This window comes from Buteo buteo, chromosome 13 (assembly GCF_964188355.1).
Source record: "Buteo buteo chromosome 13, bButBut1.hap1.1, whole genome shotgun sequence".
NCBI lineage: Eukaryota > Metazoa > Chordata > Aves > Accipitriformes > Accipitridae > Buteo > Buteo buteo.
Genome location: NC_134183.1, coordinates 18,466,136 through 18,490,633, shown reverse-complemented (window position 1 = coordinate 18,490,633; position 24,498 = coordinate 18,466,136). Strand labels below are relative to the sequence as shown.

General features: G+C 61.6%; 2 protein-coding genes across 3 annotated transcripts; one reads left to right on the top strand and one right to left on the bottom strand.

Annotated features, from left to right (window-relative positions):
- Nucleotides 1-3,385: 3,385 nt before the first annotated feature.
- On the top strand, nucleotides 3,386-9,002 carry UBALD2 (UBA like domain containing 2). The gene is made up of 3 exons (XM_075044958.1): nucleotides 3,386-3,625; nucleotides 4,241-4,303; nucleotides 7,839-9,002. Exons 1-3 carry the CDS (start codon nucleotides 3,506-3,508, stop codon nucleotides 8,157-8,159), a joined length of 504 nt encoding a protein of 167 aa, XP_074901059.1. The 5' UTR covers nucleotides 3,386-3,505; the 3' UTR covers nucleotides 8,160-9,002.
- QRICH2 (glutamine rich 2) lies at nucleotides 8,879-21,682 on the bottom strand. Of its 2 annotated transcripts, none has more exons than XM_075044955.1 (19): nucleotides 21,201-21,682; nucleotides 20,049-20,153; nucleotides 19,508-19,576; nucleotides 19,246-19,302; nucleotides 17,280-18,357; nucleotides 17,046-17,140; nucleotides 16,815-16,906; nucleotides 16,553-16,667; nucleotides 16,173-16,382; nucleotides 15,779-15,904; nucleotides 15,476-15,550; nucleotides 15,002-15,166; nucleotides 14,725-14,843; nucleotides 13,609-13,674; nucleotides 13,208-13,309; nucleotides 12,475-12,619; nucleotides 12,207-12,294; nucleotides 11,953-12,060; nucleotides 8,879-11,588 (listed from the first exon to the last, which is right to left on the bottom strand). In XM_075044955.1, exons 1-19 carry the CDS (start codon nucleotides 21,591-21,593, stop codon nucleotides 11,398-11,400), a joined length of 3,399 nt encoding a protein of 1,132 aa, XP_074901056.1. In that variant the 5' UTR covers nucleotides 21,594-21,682; the 3' UTR covers nucleotides 8,879-11,397. The 2 variants fall into 2 exon arrangements, with proteins under 2 accessions (XP_074901056.1, XP_074901058.1); XM_075044957.1 differs by having other exon boundaries at nucleotides 19,258-19,302.
- Between the last annotated feature and the right edge of the window lie 2,816 nt (nucleotides 21,683-24,498).

The window sequence follows — 24,498 nt, the reverse complement described above, 5'->3', positions numbered from 1 at the left end:
TTCACATTTTCCCCTTGGGCATGAAGGTGACAGATAGACCCTTCGACCACTCGCTTAAAAACCGTGGTAATTAATTACGTCCTGCAGTGCAACTTAGTGGAGCATCACATGATTTTGATTTGAGTTGATAACACGAGTGCTATAAATATCAGACGGGAGATGTGCAGAGAGGCGGATCAGCTGCCCCGATGTCCTCAGCTACTCAGCAGTGACGAGCAAAGGCCGTCCCTCGGGGTCCCCGCTTTGTGCCCTCCCCGCAGAGGGACACACGCACCTCCCTCCCCATTTGCTTTCTACCCGCACAGCCCCACGGGCAGCCGAGAAAAGCCAAACCAAAGAGCAGCCACTGCCACAGCGAGTCCGGCTGCAGCTTTGTACCCCACGTTTGTCAGCCTGTCGCCGTCACCCAGGGACCTGTGGCCCCGGCAGTGACTCCATGTCCGCACCGCTGGATGTCACACCCGGGCTGGGTGCCAACGGGAGGGTTGGCCGAAGAGGAGCCGAGGGCGACATCAACACCGGGAGCCTGCTCTGGCTCTCAGGGCTGGCACCCATCCGGGAGCCCCGAGATCCCAGGGGCTGATCCCTGCTCACCCCGACACACGTTTCAGGGAGCCTGTTCTGCAGATGGATCATTTGAAAATCTAGCGCAGCCCAGCACTACTGAGCTGCCGGCGCGGCCCTGCTCCTCTGCCTCACTCCAGCCAGCGACGGCAGCAAGAAACACGAGCCTGAGAGAGGGAGCCAGCACATTTCATTACCGGCACACAACAGACTGCAGGGTTTTAGTGCAGATAATAATTCAAAGTTATCCCCGTGCAGATCCATAACCCAGCAGTCATTACACGCAGAGCTGCTGTGTGCATGCACGGCTTGTGGGTTTGGTTTTTTTTTTTCAGCGGTGTATTACTGCAGCAGAGGATTTTGTAGGACAGTGCCGCAGTGGAGCGCGGGAGCGCAGGCAGGAGCTGGGTGATGATACGGCTTCGAGGGCAGGTTCCCTCCCAAGCCTGCCCAGCCGCATCCGCTCCAGACCCCAGCACAAGTAAAGCCAAGACAAACACCAGCGGGGCTGACCCGGCAGGGCCGTGGGGAGGGGAAAGCCAATGCACGGCAGGGCCGTGGGGAGGGGAAAGCCAATGCACGTAGAAACAGCAACGTTTAACCCCAGAACACACCTGCTGCTGGGCAAGATGCAAGTCTGATGCGCTTGTGCTGCCTGGCTGTGGGATTTGGTGCATGTGTTTGGTAGGGAAAGGGGATCCTGCTCCTGCCTCCTTGTGCCAAGAGGGAAACTGAGGCACGGAAAGGCACAGCGGTTTGCTCGAAGGTTAAACAGGAGAGTGAGCGGCTCTCCCCTGGCAGCAAACATTTGTCCATATACCCAGTATTCCCAGTCCACTCCCAGCTCCTCCAGCAGTGACTGGCACACACTACAGAGCCAACAACCCACCCCTGGGCTGGCTCTGATGCCAGCTCCATGCAGCCCAGAAGAGAGGCTGCCTCAGCCCTGCAGGGTGGGGAGGGCTGGGGATAGGCCCTTCGTTAGCGGGTGCTGAGCACCTAAGGAGGGCTGCCGCATCGTTAGCCACCCCCAGGCTGGAGCAGCTCCTGGCTAGGAGGGTGCAACAGGGTGCTGGGAGCCGGCATCATGCCCCGAGGGGTGATCCCATACCCGCTGCAGGTCCCAGTGGAGTGGCAGGGCAGCGTGCCTGATGGGAGGGTGGAAGAGCACCTCAGGCAGGATCGGGCCAGAGAAAAGTCAACAGCAAATCCTGCCCTTGCTGCAAATCCTGCCCCAAAAAGGGGCTTTTCTACCAACTGGTTGGTGTGGTGGGAAAAGCCATGGTGTTTGCAGCAGTCTTGTGGCTCTGCAGCCAGGCTAGGCACAGAGTTTCATTTTGAAGGACTGAAGGTCCTGCCTGCTTTTCCAAATGTCACTAACGCCGTGTTTTATAACGGTGTCGGGTGCCCATTGCTTGCGTGAGCCCAAGCAAGGGCTCATAAGCAGCGTTTCCCTGGGTTTTACAGGCAGACGCTATCCAAGGCCGGTTGCTCACAGCTTTGCTAACTCAGCTAGAAGCTGCGCTGGGCACGCAAGTGGGTGGTTTTGACAAGCAGAAGGTCCTGAGCGTTCTCCGGGGCTGCGTGTAAAGGGGCTGTGTGCAGGAGGCAGGTGGGTTCTGGATCCCAGCTTCTGGAATTGCTCCTCTCACACTTCCACCTGCCTCAGGGCTGGTTTTTCCCCAGGAGGATGAAGCTGCCAAAATCAGGGCTGGGCAAGCGGGACCCTCCGTACCCGTTGCTGCACCCTGGTGAGTGGGATCCCCCCTGAGCACCCCAGGGCGATACTCATCCCGGGGAAACCACACATTGGCATCGCTTCTCCGTTGTGCTGCTGCCTGTTGGACCCCACCTCCCTGGGACCCTCGGGACTTTGCAGAAGTCCCACGCGGGCCCTCGCACACCGGCTGCTGGGGATAACCAGCTGCTTCAAGTGGCTGCTTCAAGTCTCCATCCCTCTGCCTCTTCATTCCCTCTCCCTCGGCCGGCTGGTCACCACCGCCACATCCAAACCTCCGACCGCTCTTTTCAGCTTAGTCTATTTTCATGCCATCCATTTGCGAAGCCCCCGATTTATTCATTTGGTTTTTAAACGCCACTTTTCCCTTTTTAATTAAACTCTTCCAGGCATGCATCGCACCGGTCCTTCTCGGTCCCGGAGCCCGGCGGTGGCAGACGTGGCGGGGGGAGCTCGCTCGCCCTCGCAGGCTGTGGCTGAAGCTCGGAGTCACCAGGATTTTAAACGTTATAGCACAAAACCCACCCCAAAACCCCAAACCTGGGGGCTCTGCCTGAGCCCCTGGGCCCTCCTGCCGAGGCCTTCCCACGGGAGGGGCATGCGGCCGAAGTCAGGCCGGGTCCCCCCTCCTGCCCCCCGGCCCCAGGCTGGGGTCCCTGCCCCGGGGACAACGGCGGGGGGGAACAGGGAGAGCGCTGCTGGGTGGGTGGGTGGGATTAAGGGGGAAGACCCGGCGTGGAGCGACCCCCCCCCACCCCCCCGCGCTCCTCAATGAACCTCCTCAATGAACGTGACGTCACCAACGCCTTCCGAAAAAAACCCTCGCAACTCACCCAATCAGCGGACGGGCCGCTCCCTCTCCCGGCCGCCCCGCCCTCCCGGCGGTTCAACGCCCAATAACGACGCTCGCTGCAGCCAAAACACAAGCGCCGACCAACGGGGAAGCGGCGGGGCGGGGAGCGGCGCCGGGGCAGCTGGAAGATTCGAACCGAACGCCCGTCGGGGCGGGCGGCGCGGCGGCGGCCAATCGGGGCGCGAGGGCGGGGCTTCGCCCTGTGTCTGTGCGTGTGTCCGTGTGTCTCCCCCCCCCCGCCCCGCGCCCCCCCTCCCCTCCCGTCCGCCGCCCCCCGGTGTCGGCGCGGCGCGGGGCGGCGGGCGCGCTCCGGGCAGCCAGGGCGGCAGCTCGGCGGGGCCGCCCCCGCCATGTCGGTGAACATGGAGGAGCTGCGGCACCAGGTGATGATCAACCAGTTCGTGCTGGCGGCCGGTTGCGCCGCCGACCAGGCCAAGCAGCTGCTGCAGGCGGCCCACTGGCAGTTCGAGGTACGGGACGGGGACCCCCCCCCCCCCCTTTCCCCAAACCGGGGCACACCTCCCCCCCCCCTTTAAACCGGGACACCCCGCCACCCCCCTGCCCGCAGAGCCACGGGGCGGAAGGGGGAGGGGGTGGAGGCCCAGCCGCGGCCCACCGACACGCGTGGCCGGGCCGCTGAGCGCCCCCCCCCAGCACCCACGCGGGGGGTGTGGGGGGGGGGGACACGGGCACACGACCGGCTCCGAGCTCCCCCGGGTCTATTTATACCCGGGCCGTAACCCGAGCTGCGGCCCAGCGCCCGACGCCGGGGGGGCTCCCCCCCCACACCGAGCTGGGGGCGGGGGGGCCGTTGGGGAGGGGATCCCCGTGTAAACAAGGGGAGTGGGCTGTAAGCCCCGCGTGGGGAGCTCCTGGATGGGGCGACACACACGCTCCCGAGTGGGTCGGGTGAAGGGCAGCACCAGGCTCCCCCTGCCTTAGGCCCGGGGGGGTGGGGGGGGCGCCCGTGGATACCCCCCAGGGTGGTCCCACGGGGGTGGAGGCGGGGGTGGGGGGTGCGAGGGGGCATGTTTTCCTTCCCCCTTTGTCTCGAGTGGGCTGGGGCTGACAGCTTGTCCCCACAGACGGCCCTGAGCGCCTTCTTCCAGGAGACCAACATTCCCAGCAGCCACCACCCCCCCCAGATGGTAAGTGGGACCCCCACCCCCCTCCAGCCCCTCCCCAACCCCCCCCAATCCCCAAAACCACCTTTAAACCCACCCCAGCACCTACCAACCACCCCCAACACTCCCCCCCCACCTACAACCACCACCCAGCTCAGGACCCCCCAACACCCCCCCCCACCTCTGGGGGTCCGCACCCCCTCGGCCCCCCCCAGGCCATGGAGCTGTCAGCTCCCCTGCCAGCCATATTGCTCTGCGCCCGGAGGAACACGCAGCCGGCGAATGTAAACACGAGCTAAAATGTCTGCCAGGAAATAGTTTGTCTCCGCGAGCATCGCGCTGGAAGTTGGGCTCCCCGGGCCGGGGGCCGCTGCTGCTGCCCCCCCCCCCCCCATTTCCCCAAACACCGCTTGACCTTGGCCGAGGGCACGGCCCCTTGGCCGAGGGGAGGAAGTTGTTCCCCTCCGGGTGGTTTTTGTTGTGTTTGGGTTGGGTTTTTTTTTTCATTTTTAGGCTTTTTTTTTTTTTCCTGTTGAGGGAACTAAACGGTGCTGCGTGCTGGGGAAGGAGCGGATCTGGGCTAAGCCGGTTTTTTTATTATTATTTTTTTTCCCCCCCCTTTTCTCATGCCGTCAGAAAATCACCAGCTAGCCCGGCATCGCTGGCAGCAAGCACTCTCTCTCAGAGAAAGTAATTTTGCCGGCCGGCTTCCACTTAAAGCCCTTTTATTTTAATTCCTGCTCCCCCTGCACATTTTCTCACCACATCGGGGAGCTTGCAGGGGGTCATCTCGCAGAAAAAAAAACCCTTTCCCGGTGGGAGAGGGGAACAAGAGAGCAGGCGGGAGCTGCCAGCCGGATCCAGGCCTCGCTGTGTTTTCACACCAAAAGCCTCATTGGGGCGATTCCTGTCGGGCAGCTGCCAGAAGCGAGATGCAAAGCAGTTCCGAGGAAACCCATCCTGTTCCCCATCCCTGTGCTCCCCGGGGCCGAGCGGGACCCAGCTCCTGCCCTGAGCACAACGGCCGCCCCATTGCCCCCACCCAGAAGGTCCAGAGCTGGACGGCTCTCCCACTCCCCACAGCATTTTCCTAACACTGCGTGCTCCACGTGGTGACAAAATACCTTTTACCCTCTCCCCAAATACTCCCATCTCACATATTTGGCATTTTTTTGCTGCTATTCCCACCCCCCCACACATCCTGATTTCTGTGGCTTAAAATGCCCCGCACGGCTCAGGGCCCAGGGCAAGACGACAGGCTTTACGGTCGCAGTTTCTATTTCTTTTTCAAGCGGCGGAGAACAAAGCTGTGAGCACAGCAGCATTACGGCGTGGGGCGGCACGTCACCTTCGCCGCTACTGAGGGGAGGCTCCCCGCACCAGGCAAAACCCCCCGTGGGTCCAGGCTGCGGGGAAGGGACTCGCCAGAGCTGTTTGGTGTGTCAGTGTGGCAGCTCATGGTGGCACCGACCCTCTGACAGCCAAGCAGCTCCTTAACAAAAAGTATTGGAGGGAGGAAGGCAATAATTACGTGGCAATTCTTTTTTTTTTTTTTTTTTTTTAAATTAATCTGGCAGACACCACCCCAGAAGCTCAGAGCTGTGTCCCCGCTCCAGCATTGCATCCAGCCTCAGTCCAGGGCTGGTGGTTGGCACGTGCATGTGTGTGTATGGCTGTGTTGGTTGTTTTTTTCAAAACACAGTCACTTGAAGTTTTTTGGGTTTGGGGTTGTTTTTTTTTTTTGCAACAAGTATCTCTTCAGATACTGCCAAATTTGTAGGCTTTTTTTTAAAAAAAAAGCTGGCTTACCAGCACTTTGAGGTGAGCTCTGAAATGAGTTCTCCCAAAGTCTGTGTGCGGCGAGGGAGGAACGTCCCCAGCTCACCACAAACCCGCTTGATGCCAGCCTGGCCATGATTGCATTTTTGGGGTGCACCAGCCTTGCCTGCTAATGGGAGCTCATCCATCCCACTGCCAGCATGTGTCTGCTGGCTGCTACTTTCCCCAGGCTGGGAGAGGTTGGGGGAGCACCCCATCTTCAAATGGGTCTGGCTGGGACCCCCCTGGCTGCGGTTTGGCCACAGCACCCAGCTGCTGCTCTGATCCTGGTGATCACTAAGGGTGGCTGGGATGGGGAGGAACCTGTAAGAGGGATTTGGGTGTTTGCTTGTGCTGGGGAACAGCTGGGGCTGCCGAGTGCCAGCCGGGAGAAATCCCGGGATAACCCCTGGGAAGGGTGAGATGCAGCAGCTATTCCCCATCAGAACCATCTCCCTGATCCCCCATTGCTAAAGGCAGCAGACGCTGCCCCAGCCCCTTCGTGCTGCTCAGTGTCCTCGCAAGCAGCGAGATGTGCTGCTCAGCTGGGCCCTGGGCTCCGACAGAAGCTGCGGCTCCACGAGAGCAACAGGGATTTGGGACAGATTTAACCCAGAGGGGTGAAGCCCTCTGTGCATGCACCACCTCCGTGTCTATGCATCCCTTCCCAGTGCATCCCCCCCTGCCCATGCACCCCATACGTGTACCCCTTCCCCGTGCATGCCCCCAGCGCAACCTCATGGGAATCTTTTTCAGTGGGTCCAGCGGTGGGGGGGGGAGTGCCCCCCAAGACTGTTCCCCCACCTCAGGGACCAGGCTGGACTAAGCGCGGCTATTTCTAACCCTCCTGTGCATATGTTCAGTGCAGCCTGTGGCACAACACTGCTCCTTGCCAGCAACCCCCCCTCTGGAGATAAAAAAAGGGGGCAGGTGCCCACTCTATTTTCCACTGCCGGGGTGAAGTGTGTCCCCCACACATTCCCTTGGGGGGGCTTTAGCACCCTGCCATACTCAGAATGTAGCAAGTGCTTTGCTGAACTGGGGCCCTGGGTGCTGCCAGCCCCTGAACCCCAGCGTGGGGCTGGGCCCCCCCCCCACCGGATTTTCCTCTGCCGGTGAGATTGGCTGCAAAAAGGGCCAGATCCGTCACTGGCCGGGCAGGAGGAGGGGAGGGTGCTAAATTTAGCCGGCTACATAGAAGACGGGACATACCAGGAACTGCGCAGGGCCCAGCCACAGCCTCGCGTCCCGGGGGGCCCTGCCTGCCTTTCACTCTGCCCTAACGGGATGCGAGGGGGTGGGGGGTCCTGCAGGGCCAGTGGGACCTCAATCCCCTCCCCAGCCATCACGCTGGACCCCATCGCATCAGCCCCATCCGTGCTGCTCCCTTCCGTGGGGCAGCTGGCATCAGAGCAGCATCCCCCTCCCCAAACCTGCCTCACCCCAGGGCTTCGAGCACCCTGCATGGTCCAAAATGTCCTTCCCAGAATGGGCTGGAGACCCTCCCCGGGCAGCCCCCACACCTTTGGGAGGAGCTACCCAGATGCTCGGGGGCTGCACAGCAGTGCCGAATACCCCACTAACAGCCAGACCCAGGCTCTGAGCATCCCCGGGGGCTGGGGGGTCCCGGGTGTGGGATGCAGTCAGGAACCCCAGTGATGGGTCCAGCTCCCGCAGGCAGGTTGGGACCCCAAAAACATCTGTGACTGATCTGACACCCACCCTCTTCTCTCCCCCGCAGATGTGCACCCCCAGCAACACGCCGGCCACGCCACCCAACTTCCCGGACGCTCTGGCCATGTTCTCCAAGCTGCGGACCTCCGAGAGCCTGCAGAGCAGCAACAGCCCCATCACCTCCATGGCCTGCTCCCCCCCGGGGAGCTTCAGCCCCTTCTGGGCCTCCTCGCCCCCCAGCCACCAGCCTGCCTGGTTGCCCCCCTCCTCACCCACCGCCCACGGCCTCCACCACCACTTGCACCACCCGCAACCTGCCTGGCCCCCTGCCCCTCCGCCTGCCGCCCCCCCACAGAAAGCCGTGGCCACCATGGACGGCCAGAGATAAGACTGGGTTAGCAGAGGGGGGGGGGGGGGGGGGGTGGAAATGGGGGTTAGGGAGGTCTGGGCCAGGGCGTTGGGAGCAGGGGCTCCCCAAGAAACGCACTGGAATAATTTTCTAGGTTTTATTATTATTTTTAAGGTGGGGGGGACATGCTGCCAGGGAGGACACTGGCCCATGAGAGCCTCTGCAAGAGTCACTAGCTGGTCTTTTCTCCCCCCATTATTTTTTTTTTAAATATATAACTATAATATATAAATATATCTAATGTATATAAATCCAGAGAGAAGGAGCAGCAGCGCAGAGGCAGGTGGGGGGGTGTTCCCTATGGCTCCTCTCCCTGTTCCCCAGCATCCCTGCAGCAGGGCAGGAGAGGGAAAGGGGTTGGGGAATAACAAAAAAATAAATGGAGGGGGCTGTCACCACCCCGGATTATGGCCACAGAGCTGCTGGGCCCCCCCCCCCCCAGCTCTGGATTTCCTGGTTGCAGCGCCCAGAGTAAACACACCTCTCCTCTGGCTTCTGAAATTCAGCCTGGCTTCTTGCACAGACCCCCCCCGGACCCCCCTCCTGCCCCATCCTCCCTCCCTTGGCACCCCTGTGGCCTAGGGGGATTTATCAAGGTGATGTCCCCCCCATCCCTGTGACTGCTGTTCATGGCCCTTTCCCAGAGAGGGGGGAGCTGGGGGGTTTTTTAGTTTTCAAATCAATCTTGCTTAAAAAAAAAACAAAAAAAAAAACACAACCAAACAAAAAAAAAAGAAAAAAAAACAACAAAAAAACAGGTTGAAGGTTTTTTATTAATTTAAAAATTAAAAAAAAAAAAAAAAAAAAATCACTTTTTTAACACCAGCTGTCCCTGCCTTTTCTCTTTGCTGGGAGGACATCCCTGGCAGGGCACCGAGAATGGGGGTGAGCCCCCCCATGCCACAGCAACACCAGTGGGGACAAGTTCCCCCCAGGAGGTGTCAGCAGCCCCAGGAAGCTGCACTGAGCCCCATGTGCTGCCTGGACTCTGCCTGCAGAAGCCACCGTCCCCAAAGAGGGGGGCAGAGGGAAGGGGAGACCCCAGAGCCGGAGGGGGTGGGGTGCCATGCCAGCACAGCTAGGACCCCCATGCACCAGGGTGCAGCCAAAACCGCATCCTGCACCCTCACAAAATACGGCGGTTTGCAACCCCCCCCAGCAGTGTGTCCCCCCCCCGCCAGCCCCATCACCCACGCATGCAATGAACCTCCCAGGCCTCAGCACTGTAGGGACACCCAGTCCTGCCTGCAATACTCGAGGGCTGCCAGGCTTTTAGGCAAACCCTGTGCTGGGGTTGATGCCTTCTTGAGTGTCCCCCACTGCAGATTGGCCACTAGCCCGAGGACGTGGGGGCTTGCCAGCCCCTGACTCGTGGGATGGCCGTAGGATGGGCAAAGCCCTGGCACTGCTCAACCCCAGACCCCGACCTCCCAAGCCCCTCGCTGTGCCACCACCCTTCTGATAACTTCAAACAACACGCCAGTCCCTGGTTTAGTGCTTAGATATCCAAACTACATTTAAAATTGAATAAAAACACAGCCCCCATTGCCACACCGCTCACACAACAAACAACTGGGGTAAACCCACCCCACCCCACCCCCCCAAAATGGGAATGCAGCAGCTCTGGAGATACCAGCAAGGGCCGGGAGATTCAAGGCACAGGTGCCAAGCATCCCCCAGGGGACAGGGAGACCCCCCAGGATGGAGAAACCCCCCCCCCCCAGCACAGCACAACCTCCAAGGATAAAAGCCCCCAGCTGGGGTTACTCACCCACTCCAGCAGCACAGGCAGCACCCAAGGAGGAATGTGAGGCTGGGTGCTTGTGTTGGGGGGGGGGATGTATTTATAGGGTGCAGCTGGGTCCCAGCAGCAGCAAACGGAGCAGGGGGTGGGAGAGGGGCTGAGCTGGGGGGGGGCAGAACAGAACAAGCACCGAAGGGGTCAGCCCCAGCTGGGCCATATCCTGCAAATGCAGTTAGTCCTGGGGTGGGGGTGTTTTTAAGCCTATTGACACCTGACCCCCCCCCCATGGGTGCAGGATGGTATTTCACTGGCTCAACTCTAGCTGGTGTCCACTGGTTTGCTCTGAGTGCTCCCAGTGCTCCCAGTTATCCCACTAGAGGTGGTACCCGGGGGACCTCAGATCCAGCTGGATCCACCTGGGCACCCCCAAAGTGGGTCTTTAGCACCCATTTTTCCCCTGAAAAAATGAGCCCACCAGGGAAAACATCCCCATGGGGGTGGCTCCCTCAGGACTAAGGTGCCTGGGGACAGGAGCAGGGTGGGTGGGGATGGGGTCTGCCACTGTGAGGGGAAGGTTTGCCCGCCCCCCCCAGTTTGAGGAGAAGATCCACCAGGAGAGCAGGATTTCCACAGGACAGCCCCCAGGGACACACCGTGATGGGGGTGAGGGGTGCTCCCCTGGATGCTTCCAGGGGCTGCGGTTTCCCTGCCTGGTGCCTCTCCACTTGTGACACAATTTGTGCTAGGTCTCAGCACACCGTGGGGCATTCACCCATCTGAGGGGATGGGTGACAGAAGGGGGCTGGGGAAAAGCAGCCCCAAGCCATGGGGGTGGCATAAGGGAAAGGAAGGGCTGTGTTCTCCCAAGGTTGGGGGCAGAGAAGGGGTTATGGTGCTTTGCTCCAGAGGTGGGAAGCATTGGCTGCCCCGAGCTGGGCAGCACTGGGGTCGGTGCCTTCCTCTTTCCGTCTGTGGCAGCATTGGAAGAGGGACAAGGGGGTGACAAAGGGGGTTTCTCCACTAGGAGATAAGGAAACCAGTCCAGTGACGCTCATCCCTCGGGATAAGCGATATCAAACCAGCGGGCTTGGGGTGGGATTCGCTTTTGGCATTAAGCCACGTCCTGCTGCCGCCCTTCCCACTGAGGTCCCCATTTCCCACTGCCTTCAGCAGCAACTGAGCATCATCATCCTCCTGCTGCACCACCCGGCTCCCCCAGACCCCCTTTGGGGCCACAAGCTCCCCTGGCAGGGGCCACTGGCACCAGACGGGGGCTCGTGGTGGCCAGAGGGTGTCGGGGGGAGCGCAGCCGGCACAGACCCCGGGAGGAGGAGGGTGGACAGGGGTTGTTTTCAGCTCCTCCGGTGACACGCGGCCGCAGGACGAGGGATGCCGCCGACCCCTCCTTGCGCATGGCGGGAAGATCCCGACCCAGGGCCACCCCACTCAGGCCGCTTGGCTGCCCATCGCCCTTTATTGCTGCTGGCCGGAGCCACTTGCTCGCCTGCTCGGTAGTTGGGGTGGTGGGGGTTTGGCCGGGGACCCCCGGTCCCACCCAGCTGCTGGGGTGCTGGATCCATCCTGCAGGGGCGGGAAAAGCCCCGGTGCCTGGGAGAGGTGGCCGTGGGACGAGGCTGGCCTGTGCTCCAGCGAAGCGGCGGTGCCTGGGGGCGAGGGGCAGGGGTTAGCCCCCCTGCAGCCCACGGGGCAGGCACTGGCTGTGGGCAGCTCTGCCAGCCCAGGATGGGGCAGGCAGCAGGGGCACCTGCCTGGCCGGAGACACCCAGAAACGGGGTCCTGGCCCCCACCCTGAAGCATACAGGCTGTTGTCCCACACTGACCAGGCCACCCCCCAGCTCCCCACATCGCTCTGGCTCCAATACGGGGTCCAGTTGCCCCATCCACCAGTCCTCCCCCTCCATCCTGCTTCCACCCCTCCCCATCCCACCCCAGACCCCTGCCCACCCCCACCCACCGGGAGACAGCAGGGTGCCATCTCCCTGCCCTGGTGCCCTGACAGGGCCATACCTGGCTGGCTGAGCGAGGACCCGGCGCTCTGGGGCCGCGAGAGGAGGCGGCCGGTGTCCCGGGCATCCCACTGCCGTGGGGACAGCTTGGGTTTGTCCCTCAGGAAGCCTGGCAGGAGAGACCAGAGGGAGCTGGGGGGGGGAGCCAGGGGGAACACGGGTGGGGGAAAAACTGGCACCCCATGGGCACCCTGCCCACCCCACTGTCCCCTTCACCCCCGCCAGATCCCCTTCCCAAGTGTGCCCCAGCCGTACCCTCCTTGCCCATGAGCACAGGCAGCTGACCATCCCGCCGGCCCCTGTAGATGTGGCCGTCCTGGCCCAACAGCTCCATCTCATCGTGCTAGGAAGGAGAGAGCAGGCTGGCTGAAACACGGGGCTGAATTCAGCGTGCCCAAGCAACCCTCCCACAACCAGTTCTGCCCAGGGAAACTGAGGCACGGATCCCCCGCCAGATGCTCAGCATCACCCTCCCAGCCTCAGTTGCCCCCACCGTATCCCTTCCTACCTTTGTCATCCCTACCTTGATGGGGAGCAGGGTGTGGGGCTGGAGCGGCCGTGGGGTGCCGGGCTGGAGACGCGGGCAGCGCTGCAGCGGGTGGGTGAGGGTGTGCCGGCCCCCACAGTGGCGCGGCACACTGGGGTACCCACACTCAGCTGCCTGCTCCCTGTGGGATGAGCCACGGGGATGCTCAGCGCCTGGCACCGTGGCACCCTGTGCTTCACCCTACTATGCCAGGGAGGGGGCCAGGGGGGTGCTCCCTGGTGGGGTTTGTCCCTCCCGCTCCCCTCCGACTGCTGCAGGAGACCCACGCCTGTCCAACCGTGCTGGATCTGCTCTTTCCCCACAGCCCTGGTGAGCTGGTCATGGCCACGGTACGTCCCTGCACCCTATGCAAAGGACACCAGGAGGCAGAAACCGGGCTGTCCCAGCTGCAGTGCTTAATTTCGGCAACTTGTTTCACAGAAGGCACCCAAATTCCCACCGAGCCTGAGGTCAGGCTGAGACCAGACACAACTCATCACATGTGGCTTCAGTGCCATTGAGACAGGGCTAGACAGGGCAGCAGGGACGGGCTGTAAAACCCCACAGACCTGGGGCAAGAACAGTGGACCCTCCGTGGCACATCTCTGCTCCCCTGCCCTGCCCAGGCCCCCCCGGACCCCTCCGCCCCCACCCGGGGCAGAGCTCTCTCTCACCAGGGCAGGGCCCCCCTGCACCCCAGGGGCCAGGGATGGGTCCCCGTGTCCCCTACCTGTGGCCGTGCTGCTGTGTTTGCTCCAGCTCGAGGATGGTATGGGGGCGCCCGGCAAGGCGGGGGGCCAGCGGTGGCATGGACGGGATGGCCACGATGTGCCTGGGGAGGGCAATGGGGCCACGGGTGGGTGACAGGGGAAAAACGACCTACCCTGGCCTGGGGCAGCACCCCAAAACCCACGGGCTTGTACCCTATGGCATCCCCCTGCCCACTGCCCCCCGGGAGGGGTCCCCGTCCCCCCGCTGATGGGCAGGGCTATGGAGAAGGCTCAGCAGGGTCAGATCCCCCAGGCAGACACCCCAACCCCCGTGCCTGGCACAGCAGGGCACCACTAGCACCCATCTCCCCCATCCCACCCAGGCAGCCCCCCTAATGCACCCGTGCCAAGTGCTACTCACGGGCCAGGCACCAGCATGCTGAGGGGCCGCTCGCAGGAGATGCAGTGGAAATGGGCCAGCAGCTGCCTGCGGGGGGGTAGAAAAGAGCTGCGTGAGTTCCTGGGGGGGGACACAGCCCTGCCTGCATGCAGGCAGGCAGCTTGCAGGCAGCAGCAAGGTGCCGAGCACTTCGCTGTAGTGAGTTACGGTGTTTGCGGGGGGAACCGCAGGGGTTTGAGCCTGGTTTACCTCCCACCAGCCCAGCAAGATCCCAGCCTGCTGGCTGGTTACAAAATGAAGAGGGTACCATCGGGGAGAGCGGTTGTTTGTGGGCTCCCGCCTGGGAAAAAGCTCCACCTCATATTAGGCTCCGGAAAATCCACAGAGTGGAACACCCAAACCCCACCACTGCTGTGGGAACTATTCCCATGGGCACCCACAGCACCTCAGTCTCATGGGAACTGGGGGTGCTGGCAAGGACAAAGTGGGGGGGTTCCTGTACCTCTTGCTGGGGTGGGTTGCTCCCAGCCTGGGAGCAAATGCCAGGCCTGGGGGCTGCAGGATTCCCACGTTTTGAAGGATGAGCTTTGTCACAGCTGCCCAAGGACCGGGACACGCTTGCCTCGGCCCCTCTGGTACCTCCAAAAACTGGCAGCTGCCTGTGGCTGCCCAGAGTGGGCAGGGATGCGAGGTGACAGGCACAGGCACCCACGCCTGCCATCTGAACCAGCCCTCGCACCGATTTCATTGCTTCATCAGCGTTAATTACCACCCTCCGCCCTGGTGCCTTGCCAGGAGGGCAGGTCACAACCCAGCTCTGCGGCACTGCATGTCACACCCCTGCCCGGGGGGGACGAGCCGCCATCCCCCGCCCTTGCTCCAGAAAACCTTTGGACCCACACCCCAGTTTTGGTTTGGGAGGGCTCCATCCTGCAGGTGCCCCCTCCTTGCACCTCCTTTAATGTTGGGAACCTGCTACTGGTGGGAGGAGAAGGCACAGCTACTTGGTCAGCATCCCCACGGTTCGCTGGCTAAATTGGTCCGATGCCAGGGTACCATGTGGGCACTGGCCGGGATAGCCGGAGGGAATGGGGCGAGTGCTGTCCCCAAAGCTATCGCCATCCCCATCGCACTCACTTCTTAATCCCAGCTGCATCGTCAGCCTCCATCTGCGGCACCTCCTTGAGCTGCTCCAGGATGCTCTTCCAGTGTTCCTCCAGCTGCTGCCGGAAAGGCCCCAGCTCCAGGCGGTCCAGCTGCAGACAGACACGCACCCTCAGCCAGCTGCCCCGGGATGGGACATTGCGGCCCCCAGGGAAAAGCCAGGAGTGGGGGATCCTCAGAGGGATGTTGCCTTAGGCTGCTAAGCCCCGAAGGTGCCAGTTTTTTGTGGCAGGGACGAGCCACCCCTCACCTTGGAGCCCATCTCTTCACTGAGCTGTCGCTGGACCTGGTGCCAGCCCTGCTCCTGGCCCATCACCCGGCTCAGCATCTCCTGGATCATCTCATTCAGCCGCTCCACGCTTGCGTCAAACTGGGTGCGACTGACTTTGCCGGCCAGGGCGGTTTTGTCTGCTTTCTAGCAACAGGGAAAGGCAGGAGAGCGGTGGGGAAAGAACGGAGGTACGATGGGCAGGGCCAGCCCGTGTTGGGAGGAGAGGGAGAAGTGGCTACGTGGCCCTGCTCACCCCATCACCCCCGTGGGGTTAGTCCCACCAGCTGAAGGGACCCCGGGGGAGATAGAGGGACCTGGTGAGGGACCCACAGCTGGTCTGGAAATCCCCCCTCTCCCAGGCCAGTTCTGCCACCGAGCCCCCAAGGGACGAGGGCTGTTTGTCACCCTGCCCAGGACCCCCTTAGCTGGCACTGGGGCCCCTCAAGGCCATACCACATCGATTCCCAGCACCAGGTCCTCCTTGTCTGCTTTCTCCTTCTCTAGCCTCTCCAGGGACTGGAACAGAGCCTTCCAACACAGAAAGCATCCCATGACACCGTGGCAGGGTCAGAGCTGCCTCCTGGCCAGCCGAGCACCCCCTGGTCCCCCCACCACCACCCCAAAAACCTCCAGGAAAGGTGCTTTGAACCTCCACAGGGCTGCGAGCCAGTTGGCAGGGGGACAAATCCCTTGTGGTCCCCAGCCTGGGATCTGCCTGGAGGATGCTCTGACCCCACGGGTGTTTCAGCCACCTACCTCGATATCTTTCTGCTTCTGGTGATGGTCATCCAGGAGGTTCCCCGTGACGGAGCTGAGCTTCTCGTAGTCCCCTTGCACCTGTATGACGGTGGCCTGGATGCGCTTCAGCAGCTCCTCATCCTGCTTCAGGGAGGAAGACGACAAGGTGGTGCAGGGCAAGGCGGGGGCTGGCTACCCCACGGGGACAGACCCGGGTTACTCGGCCGGTGGCCGTGGGTTGTCAGTGCCAGCATGACATGTGCATCAAGGCTTTCATTTCCTTCCGTGCTGCTGAATTGTAAAAGCCGATTTGGTGGGCAGGGAGGGGCTCCCCCGTGTTACAGTGAAGCACAACCAGGCAGGGGGGTCCCAGCAACCCCCTCCTAAGCCCCCCATGCAGGCATCTCCCTACCTGGCTCCTTCCCGGCAGCTGCCTCACCACCTTGCCCACTGCCTGCCGCGACATGAAGGAGTCCACCAGCTCCTGGAGCTTCTCGTAGCGCTGGAGAAGCTGCCCCACCTGCACGCTGATGTCCGTCCTGCAGACGGGGCACGCTGCCTGCGCCTCTGCCTGCTCCTGCTCCTGCCCCGTGCCCTCCACCATCGCCCTCAGCTCATCCAGCTGCAGGAAGGGGAGAAGGAATTGGCTCTGAGATGGGACAGATGCAGCTAACAAGCCCGGGCACTGTGGAAGCTCGATGGCCTCATCCAGCCAGGGGAAATGGCTGGGACCCCTGCCAGGACCACACTGCTGAGCTAGTGGGTGGTGGGAGCGCTCACCCCGGACCTCACCTGCTCCTGCAGCTGGTCAGCCGTCTTGGTCACCAACTGCTCCAGCGTGGCCTTGGTCATCTCCTGTTGCTCTCCCAGCTCCTTCAGCTCCTGCTTTATCTCCTGCAGCGTGGACCTGGTCAGTGAGACAGAGGCACAGGCAGGTTTAGCCTCCATGGGACCACTCAGGGGGTGTCCCTTGCCCCCCAAACCGGGATGCTTTCAGCCCCCCCGGGCTCCCTTGCAACCCCACAGGGTAAGAAACCCTCTCCCATCCTTTTACCCCAGCTGCAGGGTAATCTGGTCGCTGCCATCCACTTTCCCGTCAGCTCCAGCCACCCCCAGCTTTCCAAGCGCATCCTCCAGCTGCCTGACCTGGGAACAGCGGTGGTGGCAGAGTCAGGGCACGGCCCCCTGTGCTGTCCCAGCACGGGGGCCCTTCGGTTGCCCCCTCCCTGCCCGACACTCTCCCCCAGCATCCCTGCAGCCCCCTCGGGGACTGCCACCAGCTCACCTTCCCTTTCTCGCCCTGCAGGTCACTGGCCAGGCCCTGCAGGGAGGACACCTGGCCCCGGAGGTCAGCCAGAATGCTGGCAATGCTCTCCTGATCTAGAGGGATGCGGTTCAAGGGGACACGCTGTCGGTAAGGGGGTCTCACCCTCGGCACCAGGCTCTGGGTGAGATGAGCACCCGACCCAGGGTGTCCCATGCCAAACACTCCCCTGCCAGCCCCCCCCAGGTCTCCCACCTCCCTCCGGGAAGAGCAGGCGCAGCTTCTCAAGCTCGGCATGGTCTGACTTGGTGGCTTCCAGGTGGGCCACCTGCTCCTTCAGGGCTGTGTAGAGGTGGCCGAGCTGCCCGATCTGGCGGAGAGCCTCCACTGTCTCCACGTAGCGGCTGGAAGCACTGCTGGAGCCTGAGGACCCGCAGGGCACAGCTGGCTCTTGTGAAGGGGACATGGCCCTGGGATAGCCATCAAGGGGGATCTCGAACCCCTGGGCTGTCAGTGAGAGGGTCCCCGCTGCTGGGTGGCCTGCCTGGGCAAGCTGTGTGGTGGGCAAAGCCTTGCCTCCCTCCTTGGGGCTTGTGGCATCCATCTGTGTCCCCAGACCACCGGGGGTGGCTTCAGTAGGGACTTTCTCAGTGCCAGAAAGGCTGGGCTCCATGCGAGGGGGGCTTGGCTGAACCCCTGCTCCTCCTCCTTGGGTGCCTGGAGGTGCTGGTTGCACCCCTGGGATGCTGGTCTGGGTGCTGGGAGTCCCTAGCTGCATCCCCGGGATGGTGGTCTGGGTGCTGGGAGTCCCTGGCTGTGTCCCTGGGGTGGTGGTCTGTGTGCCGAGGGACCCTGGCTGTGTCCCTGGGATGGTGGTCTGGGTGCCGGGGGACCCTGGCTCTGTCCCTGGGGTGGTGGTCTGTGTGCCGGGGGACCCTGGCTCTGTCCCTGGGATGGTGGTCTGGGTGCCGGGGGACCCTGGCTGCGTCCCTGGGATGGTGGTCTGGGTGCCGGGGGACCCTGGCTGCATCCCTGGGGTTGTGGTCTTGGTGCAAGGGGACACTGGCTGTGTCCCCAGGATGGTGGCGTTGGTATCAGAAGTCCTTCTCTGATCTGAGGGAGTTCCTTCCCACTTCTCAGGGGTCACTGGTGCTCTCTGCATCCCTGTGTGCATCCCCTGGGAGCTGGGCTGTGTCCCCGAAGTCCCCTTGCTGGTCCTGGGCACAGGCTGTGTCCCTGGTGCCTTCAGCCCTGGTGCTGAGCTTCCCCCATGCGGGGTGTCCAAGTCAGAAGTGTGGGGCTCAGCAGGGGCAGACTGGCCCCCACTGCCCTCCTGGGAAGAGGAAGGAAAGAGGAGCAGGTTTACAGGCAGCCATGCAGTGGTGACGGCAGACCCAGGTCCCCCCAGCTGTGTCCCCAGCCCCTGTCCCCAAGCCCCCTGGCTCACAGGGCCAAACTCAAGTAGCTACAAGAGCCCAAAGGCAAAGGCTGCCCACACCACGGAGACCCCCCAAGCTCCTGTGGAGTTGTTTTAGCAGCCGATCCAGGGGATCAGCGAACACCCTACTGATGCCACCTGATACAACAGCAAGGCTTTTTTTTCCCCTAGCAATGGGATTCAGTACTCCAGACCTGCTGGACCAGACCCACTTCCCAGCCCAACAGGCTGTGCCTGAGTTTCAGGAGCAGCAGCCCCAGGAGGGATTTGGAAACCATCTCATGGTGCAAAATGCCAGGGTTTGCCCCCAAAGGTCCCCCTGCTGTCCCCTGCTCCCACCCACCAGCCCCAGAGAGACTGGGAGGGCAGGAAACCACGGTCCTGCCCAACATCAAGCAAGGACATGGGGCTGTGTGGTCACCCCAAGGATTTTGGGTGCTTGCTTGCCCCACGGAAGGGTTGTTGTGGGCCATCAATGGCACAGATGGTGGAGGAGATCTGCCTGTTAGGCCAGCCGAGGAGCTGCCCTGGCTCTGTCTATGCCAGGTCCTGCCTTCTGCAGGGACCCACGGGGAAGAGAAGTGCTGAGCAAACCTCCGCAGAGGCCCCAGGGTGTGCAGCGGCTGGAGGCGCTGGGGGCTGCGGTCCCGCTCGGTCCCGCTCCCGCAGCCGGGATGCCCCAGCACTCACCACCAACAGACCTCGGCCTCCTCCTCCTCCTCCTCCTCCTCCTCCTCCTGCTTTGCTGCCCACCAGGCAATCCTCCAGCACCTCCCAACGCACCATGTTGCTCACCTCCTCCGGGGCTGGGTAGAGGCTCAGCCTTTCCTTCAGTTTTTTCTGGGGGAAGGAAGGGATCAAGGGGTCAGCCCGGCTGCGTAGCTGGGGGTGGGGTGGGACCCACGGGAGTGCTGAGTCCCCCAGCATCGCTGCCCAGCGCTGCTGGGGACCATGTCCTGGCATGGAGGGACTGGGTGCACTGGTCCCCTGGGGATGCAGCTGCCTCCTGTCCTGGAGCAGGATCTGGGCACGCTTGCAGCCATACCACGTCATTGTCCAACGTGGTCTGGTCATGGAGACCCGGCAGCCGGCCAGCAGCATCCTGGAGGTTCCCCTGGAGTGGGGCGAGGAGAGGGACAGCAGTCAGGGGAGCAGGATTCAAAAGGAGAATCTGCAAATTAACTTGCGTGCAAGACAGGGGGATGCTGGGCAGGGCTGTGCCTGCGGGCTGTGGCTGTATTGCACAGGTAGATCTTTATCTCCCCTCCTTCCCAGCACCCACGTTACTTTTTTTTAGTTAAAAAGTGCCTTAGCATCACTTTGGTTGATGCACGCAGTTACCTCTACCACCAGCCTGACCTGCAGGCAGCGGCACCCATTTCTGCCCTCCCGAGGCAGAGCTGGCAGGTGGAGGGTGGGGGGCTCCAGGGCAGGTGGGCTGAGCTCCCCCCTTGGGACACCCTTCCCACTCTTCCCTCCCGGTGTCCTTCACGCTGGGTGACACCCACGGCCGCAGGGTGACGCGGTGAGGGGCAGGGAGGGGGCGAGGGCCCAGCTCCCTCCCGGGGGCACCGGCGGCCGCTCACCAAGCCAAGCATCTCCTGGAGCATCCGGATGTCCTCTCCCATGTGGGACTGCGCTGCCTTCATCCCGCCGATCTCCTCAAGGAGATCCTGGGAGAGAGCCATGGCCTAGGAGAAGGGGATGGCAGGGGTGAGCCCCAGGGGAGGGTCCCTGGGGACTAGGACCTTTACCCCTTCTGTGGTCTGCACGGGGTGGGGGTGGAGGGGGTGGGCAGCACAGGGCACTGCAGGCAGCACTTCCCATTCATCACATTTTCAACAGCCAAGGGACAGCAGCTCCCCAGAGAGACCTGCCCCGGGGGAGCCCCTTGCACAACCTGAGTCAGCAGGGATGGATCCAGCCCTGCCTGCCCGTGCCAGGCTCCGTGCAAGACAGCTGAAGCTGATCCAAAGGGCAAAGAGCTGCTGCTACCCGCTCAACTGCAGCCTCGCCTGGGAGGGCAGCGGCAACTGCCGCTAACGAAGCAGGGAGAAATCAAGCAGGAGCCTGCCCCAAAGACAGCGAGTGCTCCCTGCTCAGCCCCCCAGGGAAACCTTCCCTGCTGCCTTCTCCCTAGGAGTCCCAGCCCTGGCAGGATCTGGCCCTGCAGTGCTGAGGGTGGCTCTTTCCTTCAACCTGGGCTTATTTCTTCCCACCGGGGATGCTTGGGAAAAGCACGGCTGTGAGCAGCTCGGTGCTGTGCAGGATGAGGCCCCTCTTCGGTCCCCACCAGCGCTGGGTTTAGCCCTTGGGCGAGCCAAGGAGACTTGTGGTGGGAGATGAGGCCCTCGAGGTGCTGATGGAGCCTCTCAGCTGCCCAAGAGTGGATGCAGTACCCAGCCGTAGGTCAGGAGCGGGGAAGGGAGGGATGGAGAGGGTGGTGGGGTCGGACCTCCAGGGGTGCTGAGCCTCCAGCTGGCAGAGCCAAGGGCACTGGGTGCTGTATAAGACCCACGACTCGCTGATGGCAGCGTGGGGAGGACCTAGAGCAACATTTCAGCCTCAGCTCTTCCTCCCCAAAACTCCATGCCTTTCCCATGGTGAAGCCCCACGGACCACCGTGAGCCTGGGCTTAAACCAGACCGTGGTCTAAGGGCAGCGCAAGAGCAGCACAGACCCCCGGAGGAGTGGAGGTCTCACGGGGGAGCACCCAGGGCACCGGGAAGAGCCTCTACCTTGGAGATGCCACTCTCGTTTGCTTCAATCTTCTTCTTCATCTGCCCCACGTCGGCGGCCACGGAGGCGACCTGGGGGCTGCTCGTGGTGCCCTGCAGCGGCTCCTTCCCAGGCAGCTGCTCCCCGGGCTCCTGGGGCTGCTGTCCTGTGCCATGGGCCCAGGCCTCGGTCCTGTCTCCCTTCTTCTCCAGGCCGGGGTGTGCTTTGGCAGGCTGGTCCCCCCCCAGGAGGGGGGTCAGGCTGTGCCCCGGCTCCTGGGCTGGCAGGTCCTGCAGGCCCAGATGCCCAAGCATGGCCTGCAGCAGGCTGTACAGTGCTGTGAAGTTGACGGCCCCGACCTCGGGCGTCCCGATGGCGACGTCCAGCAGCTGGGACAGGCTGAGCGGGGCCATCGCTGCGGCCCTGCCCGAAAACACGGAGCCTGACCTGGGGGGGGGGGGGACGGGAGCCTTTTTGCCTGGGGGGTACCTGGGAGGGTAGGAGGGATGGAGCCTTCCTCTTCCTCCTCCTCCTCCTCCTCCTCCCCTGCCTCACCACGGAAAGCAATCAAACCCCATCCAAACCGCGGCGGGGGGAGCGGGTGGCAGGGTGCCCCCCCCGAGGGCAGCGCTTTCTGCGGGATGTGGTGTCCCCTACCCCGCCGCCCCTGCCATCTCCAGCCCCCCAGCCGGCTCTCCCCGACCCTGCCCAGCCCCCGGCCCCCCGCGACGCTCCAGCTCTGCCCCCCCGTTCCCCCAGCCCCGCTCTCTCGACCGTCCCCCACCCTTTCCCCGGCCTGAACCCCCCGGTCCCGCACCCCCAACCCGGCTCCCTCCGGCCCCGCACCCGCATCCAGCGGTCCCGCCCCACGCCCTGAGCCCGCCCCTTCCCTTCCCTCATTGGCCACCTCCCGCCGCTCCCCGCCGCCCATTGGCCGAGCCCGCTGCCCACGTGCCCGTGTTTACAGAGGGGAGGGACTGTGTAGCGTCCCCCGTTGCTAGGCGACGCCCGGGCCCGCGCCGAGGCTCCCTGCTGCCTTTTCCACTTGAATACCCCAAAATGCAACCGGTGACGTCTAATGTTTTGAAGCAGCTTACTGCAACCCGTGCCCAGGGAGCCGCAGCTCCCTTGCAGGGTGAGCTGTCCCCGCAAAAGAGGTCTGAGACACGATACTGCTGGTGGGACAGCCTGGTCCGGCCTGCACCTCAATTTATGTTGGGTTTGTTTGGGGTTTTTTTGACGTATTAAACGCGTGACAGATTTTACCCTCTCCCTTAGGCGTGGAAATAGTGGAAAGCTGCTGCTGACAGCATCAACACAGATTTCTAGCCTCTTGCTCTGAAGCAAAGAGCTGTATAAGCAGGGAAACAGAAACGCAGATAAACACACGCTTCTAGACAGCCCTAGGAAGTAAAGTACTCAAACACTGGGAAAAATCCTTGAACTGGAGTGATCCAGCAGACAAGTACTTACAAAAATAATCAACAACCTCTTTTCCCTTATAAACCTCCAGGTCCAACTGTCACGCAGTCAGAGCCCTGACACCTCCCTACTTCAACGAGGCACTCCAAGCCAATTTCCATGAGGGTGGGCAAGCAGGAAACAGAACGCATGCCTCGCGCTTTTAAGATACAAGAGATCCGTTCCCAGGCGTTAAAACCGAAATGCAGAGATCTGCTCTGTGTGTGGATTTTTCCTTTCCAAGCTGGGAGGATGGAATTCAAAGAGGGAGTAGAGAGATTAAGAGATGGGAACAAGATGCACTGAGGCAAGAAGCTAACCCTCTTAGGAGGGATCCTGTGCCTTAATTCCAGTAACTGGCAGTGCTGCAGGCTCAGGAGCCCTAAAGCTACACCCAAGGACTGGTCAAGCTTTCTAGACAGCACTCAGGACTGGCAGGAAAAGCTGCAAGACCCCTAAAATAGCCCAGGGCCACATTAGCACAGTGGTACAGCAACAGGATCTTGGGGCAGCAGGGAAAATGCCGAGGTTCAATGCTGATGTGATGGCAACCTAGGTCCAGGCTGGGTCAGGTTGGGCAGACGCCGTGTCCTAGTGTACATCGGCCCTAGCCCACCATCTCCCCACGACCTTTGGGGGTCCAGTGAATACAGGGTACCAGTTTTCCTAAAGCAGTTAGGGATTTTGAGATGCGAACATCTCCTGGCTTCAGTTTAGCCAACTGCTTTTGCCTTCTGTCAGGGTAAGGCTTGAAGCGAAGCCTGAGGATAAGTCAGGCTGTGGTCCTGAGTATGACCTAGGGGACACCAGCACAACCTTCTTCTCACTGGTGCCATGGTTCCACAGTTTCTACCCAAACACAGCCCACTAAAAGCAAGCCTGAATTGGGCAACAGCACTCAACAGGCCCTGACCTTGCTTCTAGCAGGTCTGACAGGCAGTTTGAAGAGAAGAGCAATACTGCTCATATTTTTAACACTGGCTTCCAGTATGAAAAGCATGGGCTGGTATTGGCTCAGAACAAGGGGGCATGCAGACCTCTGCAAGGACATCACACACTTCGGTCGATCTGTTCAATAATACTTACAGCACAGTACTGTGTTAGTGTACCAGGCCGAGAAGTCACACTATGGTCACACAGTACAGCTGTGATTTGTTTGTAGTACTTTGGAAATGCAGGAAAACCATCAACAGCCTTTAGACCTCATTCAGCCCTGTGCATCCCTCGTGGGATTTGGCTTGGTGATTTAATCTGTGGTGGATACTGGAGATGTCCCAACTGTTCTGGGCTTTCGCGTACCCTCACCAGCTACGAGACAGGACACTATTCTGCAAGACAAACTGCCCCATGCCAAGGCATGCTTGTTTGCCTGGTGTTCAAGGCTTGTCCTGCTCACAGAGTCACTGCCTTGCCCCTTGGCACCTTACATGTTTTAGATGCTGTAGTGGAAGAGAAGAATATAGGTAGAAGTTGAAGGATAAGCAAAACTAAACAACTGCCTTCTAGAGACAGCCCGTCACCAGCAGTGCTCTTCGGAAGCAACTGCTTCCAGCAAGATTTATTCCTCACATCAGCAGGTGAGAAAGTGGCATAGGTTTTACTGGAGTGTGTTTGTCAGCCTCATCAAGGGGGAACATCACAGTTTGGGAATTTATCCTTATATCATCCTGGAGAAAAAGCCCTTCACAAGCACCTTGTGCTGCTTTCTCAAGCGTCTCCTCCAGCAAAGGATTAGTGTCACTCAAGAAAGGAGCAAGCAGTGAGTCCTACTTCCCGGTGGAAGAAGACTGCAAGCTGCCAAGCAAGCCTGGTTACAGCAACAGCCCCGCAGTACAGACACAGCAGCTGTTCAGAGTG